Below are 10705 nucleotides of genomic sequence, written 5' to 3'. Positions count from 1 at the left end.
AATTTATATTTTACGTTTGATTCAGTGAATCAAATACGTTTCATTTCACCATAGAATTACAATTGCATTAAATGTTGCGAAATTGTGTATACCTTTTTTTTGTTTTGAAATATTATGGCCAATTAAAATGTGCAGCTTCGGTTCAACGGTAAATTTGAAGAACATTGGTACATACATAGAACGTTGGGTTATGAAATCAGCAACAACGACGATTTCAACGAGTCTACAGAGGGCGGTATTGGGGTGAATGCGCTCGTAAACTGTTTTATCGTGGTGGTAGCTGATATGCTTCGCAAATTCTATCTCACTTTGCGGATGCTCTGGTCTAAGGTTTCCACTACCAATCTTTGATCCGATTTCATATACTTCTGTACAATATAAACCGGATGTTTCCGTTCGAGACACAAATGTGTACCGTTTATTAGTTTTGTTTATTACTTATACATCATCAAAATGTATACGTATATATTCCTGAATGTCATTAAACAACGTTAATAAATTATTATTAAATTAAGAAAAATTTATGTTGGTTGCGAAATTTATGCTATTGCATTTCAATTTTTATATCAATAAAAATATCCTAAGTAGCCTGAAAAAAATTCTGACGTCAGATTTTCTAAGCAGAATGAAAATTATAAGCATGTCGATTTGCGAACAACAATTATACTCCTCGCCTGTTTTTAGGTTATATAACGCTTCGATGTTTCTCCACATCACTTCAGTCGTTTACGCAACAATAAATTAATAGTTTCGTAATGAAGTTCGTAGTACAAATTGAGACTAGATGAGCATAGAAGTCACTGATCATCGTTTCGTAGGATGTTATGTATTCATGATTGTTCAGAAATCCATAAACGGTTGAGGGAAGAGACTCACGAATCGATGAGCCAAAAGAGACACATTTGCCAATCGACAATTCCGCAGAAGAGACGCGTCGAGAATATCACGCACGCGAGTCACAGTTATATGTATTTATTTCTAGCCTGTGACAGTCTGACCGGCTGCTTGGCCGCAGTATCGAGCCACCATTTTCAACCCAACTTGAAACCGAGATGTAATGTCCTTGCAAACTCAACCCTCCCAGCGAACTGCATCGACGGACGCGCGGTATGTACACCGACGAGCCTTTTCAGTTCCACTGGTGGTCGTTGTTTCAAAACGATGGCGTCCGTTATCCTCTTATTCTTCGTTTCTTTTTACGGCCATCCCTGAAACTCGGTCAAGGGTTCTGGTTTCGGCTCGAGACTGGGCAACTGATACGGTCAGTTTTGCTGTCACAAGCCACCCTCGGGTCAATGTTGAGCAGCAAATTTCATGCGCTTTTGCTTTTGTCGCTGATTGCAGAACCAGACCCTGACAACGTTTTTCTTAAGATCGAGCTTCTCCGCGATTGCGGCTATCTTCTCGCCGGACGGTCGCGGTTGAACAGCGAAATACGCTTCCAACGATCGTTTCTCCGGTGCGGCTATGCTCGTTCTCTTTCGTTTCTTTTCGCCGGCAGGCAACACCGACGGGGCATCGGGATCTCGCCTTTTGTTTTTGGCTTGGGCCTCGGCCTCTTCGAGCCACGCTTGGAGAATCGGTTTCAGAGCTATCATGTTGTTATGCGACAACGTGAGGGACTCGAATCGACATATCGTTGACTGCGAAAGTGCCCCGACACCCGGTAACTTCAAATTCGCGAGAGCCTTTCCGACGTCGGCTTGCGTCACTCCCAGCTTGATACGTCTCTGTTTGAATCTTTCGGCGAACGCTTCCAATTCCCGTGGATCCGTGTCCGCGTCCGGGTGCAGGCCAGCCGCCGCAGCCGCGGCCGCGGCGGCCGCCATTGCTGGATGATGGTGAGCCGGATGAGGCACGCTACCACCTCCCCCGCCTAAGTTTCCGTGATGATGGTGGTGACCCATCATGCCGTTCATACCGCCGTACACGGAAGGCCCGTGGATACCAGCGTGGTGGCCAGGTCCGCCGCCGGTATTCTCGGACATCGGTGTCAATGTAGTCATTGAATTTGCGGGATCCAGCATGTCGAGGCTCTCCATTCCGGGATGACTCATCTGTAAAATATATTTTACGCTTTCAATTCGTGCAGCTTCGTGGAAATATTTTTCGCTTTCTTTAAATTAAGACGGGCATCTTAAAATTCTGACGAATGTCGTTTTAATAAATGTTTCTATTTGTAATCAGAAGGAAGGACAATTAGTTATCACGGTGAACAAAATATAAACGGAATTGTTGGTTTGTAAATGTATTGACGAATTAATTCCTTGCTTGATTTCTTGCATCGTTGATGAGTTACAAGAAAATTCACGTTATTTTGCACAGTTAAAATATGGATGCTGTGTCATTATTAAATTACCTTTTTAAAAAGGTTTTGATAATTGCTGGGAATGAAAGCGATTAAATCGTTACATTTCGTGCATTCGTTTAGAAGTTAAGATAAGTACATATATTTAAAGCCAACAATTCTTCCAATTTGTCGTTCTCTCAATATGCACCGTTCTCTTCGTCTGATTTTTTAACAACTTTCCGATCATATTGGCGGTAAATAATCATGCATTTCTAATTCCTTGGAATATAGAATAATGTTTCATTAATAGTTTAGGTATCGGAAAAACCATAAATTTGTTCACTTTTTACCATCTTTCTTTGAATACCTACTTAGGAATTATTTGTTCAGAGGGTATACTCCTTTATTTATTAATTTATTAATTTCAAGTTATTTCTTAATATTGTGAAATATTATTAACACTAACAGAAGGTATTCTTCTTATTTATTAAAAATATAAAATATTGTCGCTCATTGAGGGATGAAAATTGGAGAGTCGACTATATTTAAAGAAAATATGTTCAAAATCAGAAATATTCTTGTTTATTTACTAAATATAGAATAATGTAATATTCATTGGACTGTGCAAGTTTGAAAAAAACTGTCCAAGTAACGTCACGATATATTAAAAGAATTTGAATTCTTCGAACAAAAGACAAATAATAGAAGTTGCGCAAAACTTTCTACAACGCCTGCATCCGTTTAAACGCTTTCATCAATCATAATTTCACATTCTCATCATATATTTCCCAAGGGAACAAAGATACTAATTTTCCTAGTAACACTATTTAAATACACATATTATTGATGTTCAATGTAGAAATAATTTTTACAATAACTTTTAATGTTTTCAATTTCCGAATACTATAACGTTATTATTAGCTTAATAATGACTAATAATTATTATTATATTACTGATTGTCGATAGTAAAGTAAGGAAGGATCGAAAAGTTAGGAAAAAGAAATTATCAACGGGTGAAATTATCAACTGTCAATGTTGTTATTACCTTAATAATGACTAATAATTATTATTATATTATTGATTGTCGATAGTAAAGTAAGGAAGGATCGAAAAGTTAGGAAAAAGAAATTATTAACTGTCAATATTGTTATTACCTTAATAATGACTAATAATTATTATTATATTACTGATTGTCGATAGTAAAGTAAGGAAGGATCGAAAAGTTAGGAAAAAGAAATGATCAATTATTGAAATCATAAACTAATAGTGTTATTATTAACTTAATAATTACTAAAAATTATTAATATATTACTGATTCTCAATAGTAAAGTAAGGTGGGATCGAAAACTTAGGCACAAGAGATTATTATTAGCTGGCAATACTGGCATTATGCAATGGTATTATCTATGTATTGAATTAATGTCATTAAGAGGAGAGGATAAACGACATAGGCGGCGAGTAGATATAAGGGGTAAGAACCCGGTGATATAAAAAACGTATACGAGCTACTGCGAACAATTATGCAACACGTGCCGTAGTCGTCACTGCGAGCATAGTGTGCGCGACCCCTTACAAATTATTTATGAGCTCTCTTCATATTTTTCCTCTTAGAAAGTGGCGCAACGGCAAGTGGTGTTCGTATACTTCGGCTTTTTAAAGTTGTTGCAATCTTTATTCTAGAATTTTTATATTAAAGATATAGATAAGTGCAAGTGGTGATTGGTTTTTACATGTGATCTGTGACAGATAGGACACGTTCTACTCTGTAGTTATCAAGGTACTTCAGGGGTAGATCACTCCCTTCATTTGGTGGAAAAATAACAAATTGAAGCAAAAAGTTCATTTTTTGCAAGAAAACAACACTTTATTTATGCAATTAGTCAGATATTAATAAAATGAAATATTAAAAAAAAACCTACGTCGGATGATTCACAACCTCAGATTTATTTAATATTCCATTATTCAAATTTTTTTTTTAAATCTGCTCGTCAGAAATGATGTACACCGTCTAGCCGTACAGGTCATAGTCATAGTATTCGCCCAGCCGCCATATTTATTTTTTAAGAAAAATGTTAATAATTTGTATACGCTATTCGTACATGTTTCTGTCCATATTGAATAATTTTTATAGAAAAGAGTGTTTCTCTCTGTAAAAAATACTGTATTTTTTTAATACATCAAGATGGTTAACCGGGTCGTGGTACACGCATTTTCTGCTTACTACATTTTTTACCTGCTTCCTTTTTATACTCTTATAGTGGATTATGTAGAGTAATAGGATTTCGTATATGACAGTTATTAAAAGTATACATCTGTTGTGTAATACTTATTAGAATACACTGCTTTTATTATAGGAATAATTATTTCACTTAAAGAAGTATGTAATTATTTTAGGTAAGAAGTGCGGTTTTCTTTTAACAGTTTCCGAACACACAACAGCAATTTCTAAATATACAATTTTAAATTATTTCTTTAACATATACACAGTGTTAAATATTAAACATTTTTTTGAATAATTATAGAAATAGTATTAACTACAACATAATGTTTCCACTGAATAATAAGTAATGTTTTTACCTTCTAAAATGCAGTTTTATATAATTATGCTGCTTGTATTTACCATGTCTGCAGTTGCTACGTTTCTGCCTAGTTCTTTGCTGTTTGCATTTAAAAACTAGGTCTCTACTTCGCAACATTAAAATTAAAATGTCGTCCAAACTAATTGTCTTTTGATGCATTAATTAATGAATTAAAAAATGCATAAATCTATTTGGAAAAACAAATTTGATCTTCGTAAGACCTCTACACTTTCACTTACAAAACAAATGTTGACGTTAGATTATGTCCTCCTTGAAACTAAGGAAGATTATTCTGATTTATTCTTTTGTCACCAGAAGTGGGCGTATTGTTCGGATCGTCTTTTTCGGGTTAAATGAACAGCTGCTATATTGCCTACCTACTCAACTGCGGTAGCTACCTTAACAGCTGTATCCATTTAATCTGTGCATATGTATTTTCTTTCCGCGTACAGATTTACAATATCTTTTTAAATAATTCGCTCATATGAAGGGTGTAATGAGAAAATACTTGTTTCAGTACATCCTTGACGTTATGTCAGCATTAATTTATGGAAGACTATTACACGGGGCTCCGGTCATTCCTATTATTAACCTTTTATTCAGTACTAACCGAATGTAAAGGAGTCTTAGTAAACATTGATCGAGAAATTAGGGGAGATCGGGGATGGTTGTCACATTTTTAATTGACAATTTTTTTCTCTTTAACTACACTGTCCAACAAATTTTAACTTCATTTAGTGTTTGTAATCTCCAATAGGCGTTCCTGGTAGATCTTTATGAGCTGAATATGAATCTGCGAACCTTTTCTTTCCAGCACGTCCAGTTTTTCAAAAAATCAATTTTCTAATAAATTGCAAATTTTTAGCTTTGGAGCTGTGTTGTGCTTTTACAGTATGAAATAGTTATTCAGTTTCTCTTGACAGGAAATAGTTCTCTGGATTTTTCCAACCAAAATCATGTAAATTGTTATTATATTATAGACATCCAAATATGTTTCAATAATGTTCAAATTGAAAAGGACATCGAAAACGCACCAATTTTTGCTGATATTCGTCCATTGATTTCAAAAACTAACGGACTCAGAGAAAATTGAACTATAGCACGGGATAGAGCAGATCTTTCTACTGAGAAAGGTTAGTTGCCTTTTGTAATACAAGAAGGTTAGTAGGTCAAGGAAAGTTGCAAAATCTGTTTTGTTTTGAATAGAGAGGTGAAATAGTCCAGCAAAACACGCGACGGCGACAGTGGTACTCAATGACGGCCTTTTCTGCGCGCGTTTAGCGCTTCCGTTACACTGAGTAGTAGGCAAGGTTCCTTCGTCATTGACTACGTTTGACTCCTTGGTATCAGAGAATTGCATACTTGACCGTACAACGTACTGTATTCCCTACCGTGTTCTATCTCCCGAAGCTAGCAAGCCACTCCCTTTAACCGAAACGAAAAAGTGTTTACAACTAGGAAAATATTAGTTTTTGGATCCATGTTTATTAGGACTTTGTCACTCCATTCGTCAAGTAGGTACTATCTACCCTCTAATTTTTGAATCCGTTTTTTTAATTTCTTAATTTTTACATACGAAAATCTGTACAGTGATTTCGTCGCTTGTTTAAAGGTTCTGAAGCACCATGCAATGGTATTCAAGATTCCCGAAGATAATCATTATCATGGGATCGTGGAGATGCCTGAAGGTGTTCGTGAAAAAGATTTTACGTGCGAACCGGTCGAGGAACGAAGGGTGTCTTCTAATTCCTCCGCGAACGTACACCTACGGGACGTTCGCGATACGAGACGTACAGGGGGGCGTGACGCGTATACCTACGGAGACGTTGGTGTACGCAACATTTATTCTCGCGGGAATATACAGTACAGCGAGCTAACTGGATGGCACGGTTTTAGTCAGGGGGTGCTACGGAATAGCATAGTTATATCAGGAATACTGAGGGTTGCGGGTGGCGGCGAGCAGTGCCGAATGACGAAGAAGGAAACGTGGCTGAAAGAGGACGGCGGGGAATGTTGAGTGAGCGAGGGACTAGCCCAGGGGTGTATACGGTGGGGCCCAAGAGACCCCCGCAATATTTCATCATTACGCTGACACGACGGTAGGGTTATAGTCGAGTTCCCCCCCATCACTATATCTCTTTCTCTTTCACTCGCTCGTCTCTCTGTCACTGTTTTCCTTTTGCATGGCCTATCACTCGCCGCGATTCCTCTCCCTTTCTTCCGTGCTGGCTCCCGCCGCTTGTGCCAATGATACAAAACTCGTTACATGCGTTCGTGAACGTAATACGTTGCGCGTTAGGCGGGCCGGGTAGGACATCGCCATTATTGAATTCGTCAGCCTCGCGTATAAAAACAGACTTTATGGGACACTTGCTGTTTGACCATCTGTACGGTGGATCAACACGAAAGAGCGAGACGGGGAACTGTAATCGAGAGGAGGGTGGCTCCCGCCACACCGCACTGCGGGAAGCCAGGATTGCGATCTATACAGTCCACTTGACGGTCAACGGGTATGCTCGCGACCGACAGTCAAGTAATTTTTATCAAGACCGATGCACCCTTTATTGGCGGAATTTTATTCGCTTTCAAGGGGTCATACACAGTCAGGAGGCCGAAAAAAAGAGTGTTCTTTGGGAATTTTTGTCTCGAAAACTATAAGACCTTTTTCAAAAAATGTGTGTGTGTGTGTGTTTCAAATATTGCAGTTTATAAATTATAGGGCAATTTTTTATTTAAAAATATTTATTAGTAAATAAATGGTAAGCGATCTCCCGGATGTCTTTTCACAAAAAGTGGTTTGCCGTGATCACTGTAACGGTTATTTGAACTTAAAAACTCAGTAAGATTTATGTAATGGAAGAACCAATCTTGTCCTCGAACGTGGGGTTTTTCGAAATATTGATTAGGAACAAAATAGCGGACGTTTTCCTGAAAAATTGCGATTTTCACCTAAAAAATCACTCGTTTTTGGTCAATTAAAAAAAAAGTATGGAACGAACAAAAGAATCCTTCGTTCAAGGACAAGTTTTTCTGATTTGAAATAAGGCGCAAAAGGCATCATGTAAATCGACACAGTAGTTTTCGAGAAATATTGATCACCGATTTGAAAAATGTAGTTTCAAGAAAAACGCGTTTGAAGTTTCAAGTCAAGCTTACACTTATATACAATATTCCTTTTTTAACGCATGTAACTCTGTCATTTTTAATTGGATTACCTTGAAACTTGCACAGAATATTCTCGAGATGTTGTACTTAAAGAAAATGAAAGTGAAAAATCGATTTTTTGAAAATTTCTGTCTGAGCATGACCCTTTAAGCTAGAACTTTTTCACACGTTAAGCACATCATTTGTATCGAAATGAATACAATGCATTCTGACCCAATGGGTTTGTTTGGATACTGTGTTCTTTATTCAGATTCGGCTTTTTTTTACATAGTGGCCAAAAGTAACATAATTTTTTTGAAACGATGGCGCTTAACGTGATAATACAGTCCAGTCTCCGTTATCGGAACTAATAGAGAGACAACAGTGGTCGGATAACGGAATTTTCGGATAATAGAACAACTTTTGTCCCGTGAAACTTCATGTATTTTAAGCATGATAATACAAATAAACAGAAAAAGGACACGTTGTATAAAAGTTTATATGGGTCCCATATTTTCGTGATCATTATTGTAGAGTCTTTCACCTAAGGTCGACACCTAAACATCTTCTTTATTTTTATTTAATGATACGAGAAATGTTTTACAAATAGTATCGTAAATGGAACATTCTTTTGGTGTACATTTTTTTCGAATTTTTTTAGGTCGCCGGTATTTTTTTGCTCGACAGCGTGTACTTTTTTTAATTGCGTCATGTAGCACGTGTTCAGGTGCATTCAAATATGTCTAACTTATGATCTTCAGGTGAATTTGAACATTGAAAACATGAAATAATGAAATGAACAATGAAAAAAAGGAACCGTTCACCAACAGCAATCCACCACTCCGGAAGACATGAAGAATGGAATAATTACAGCTTGTGCGGCTATAACGTCAGAAGAGACAAAAATATGTAGCATCACAATCCGTGATTTCTGGTTTTAGACAGTGTATCTCCACCGATGGACATCACTTTGAGAATTTGTAACATAGAAAGTAAGTTCACATACCATCTTAACATTAAAAAGACAGAAAGCCAAATTTCCTAATGAGACTTTGAAATAAATATGCAAAGTAATAAATGTTATCAGACTGACAATTACCATAAATATATACAGGTAATGACATTTGTGTAGACTGAAAAACCCAACATAGCATCAAGCAATTTAAAGTAGCAAATAAATATTAATATACACGTATAACAAATAAATATTAATATGCACATTAAATAGATATATTTTTTTTTTAATGGAAAGTACCACAAATACCAAAATTTGCAAAATTATTATGCAAGTACATATTTTCTATGAGTGTCGATTTGAAAAAATTTACTTTTTAAAGTATGCATATTTATGTAGTTAAAAGCGATATACATATAAATGAAAACACGCAAAACATACCTATATGATAATCTGTAATATTCTTCATAAATTTTAAAATCGAGTAGGTATATTCAGTGAGAGTTATGTTTTAATTCGTACCTACATATTTTTCCCTAAAATTTTCCAATAAAATCTGCTATGGAGTACAGAACAAATACCTTAATAAAAAGACATATATGATTTTGCAAAGTGTATGTTACTGACTTGGTTGAGTAGTAGTTTACTACGGTTGAATAAAAGAAAAACATCTGTATTTATGTACCACATCTTTTTCTTATTTATTGTTTATAGTCGCATTAGACTTTAGAAGGGGGCAATAGTGACTGTGTTCTTACTATAAATTTGATACTACAGTATTTGATAAAGCTTTGTTCACTTTGAAAAGGCTAAGAGCTGTAACATTTTTTTGAGATGGTTTAGATTGGTTTTTTGTGTCCTGAAACCTCATGGAGTGATGAATTACATATAGATATATGAAATCAAAAGATTGTAGATAACGTAGAAATAAACGATGTATGCATACATCTAGTCAGAGTTTTCTACATTATAAGTTCAAGTAAATGTGTTTTGATAGCAACTCATAGTAACCCTGTAAGTTAAAGTTCCTGTTTGAGGTTCCTAACAAATTTAAATAATTATATGTTTTCTTTATAGATTAAATTATCCAGATAGGTTTGATGTTTATTCCAAAGATATTTTTAATAATTGATTAAGCAAATTGTTATGTACCACAACTTCAATAGTGTACACAAGGTGGGGTTGGTATCATAGAAACAAAATTCTGTCAAAATTGATTGCGTTCCGCCTAGTGTGTTACGAATCGTCCCACTGGCGAGATAATATACGAGCAACGCCCCTATGTTCGAGATCATTCCGGGTCGCTGCACATAGGTTACTTCACCCTACTGTCACACTATGCTCCACTCATCAGCCTCAGATTGCTTGTATTAGCATAAAACCCTGAAACGACAGGCAGCAAATTGTAATTGAATTTAGTCGCAGCAATAACTTGTTCACTTACTTTGGATCTGTTCGTTATCTGTGAAGTGATTGAAACAAGTTGAAATGATTATCCGTTACTATGCGACCAAAGTAATTGTTTTCTAATTTTTATGCGTGTTTTAGAGAAGGTATTAACTCTTTAGTTTGTCTGAAGTTGCGAACATACATAGGTTGAAAGAGCCATGTTCATTGGGGTATTGATGATTTTTATTATAAATTACTCAAAATACTTTTCTAGTGAAGAAAAACGGCTATACAAATTCTGGACATATTGCTGATGTTTTTCCTCCAACATGTAGGTACGTACAAAA

At 36.0% G+C, this 10705-nt stretch overlaps 1 protein-coding gene across 1 annotated transcript in view; it reads right to left on the bottom strand.

Moving 5' to 3' along the window:
- Window positions 1–1292: 1292 nt before the first annotated feature.
- LOC107187884 (inhibitory POU protein) overlaps window positions 1293–10705 on the bottom strand; it is a 128262-nt gene continuing 118849 nt past the window's right edge. Inside the window, exon 4 of the mRNA XM_015576111.1 lies at window positions 1293–2057. Coding sequence (XP_015431597.1) covers window positions 1293–2057 — 765 coding nt within the window. The remainder of the gene's footprint in view (window positions 2058–10705) is intronic.

This window comes from Dufourea novaeangliae, unplaced genomic scaffold (genome assembly GCF_001272555.1).
Source record: "Dufourea novaeangliae isolate 0120121106 unplaced genomic scaffold, ASM127255v1 scaffold2, whole genome shotgun sequence".
Taxonomy (NCBI): Eukaryota; Metazoa; Arthropoda; class Insecta; order Hymenoptera; family Halictidae; genus Dufourea; species Dufourea novaeangliae.
Note: the sequence above shows the minus strand (reverse complement) of the source record. Positions and strands in the feature narration are given on the sequence as shown.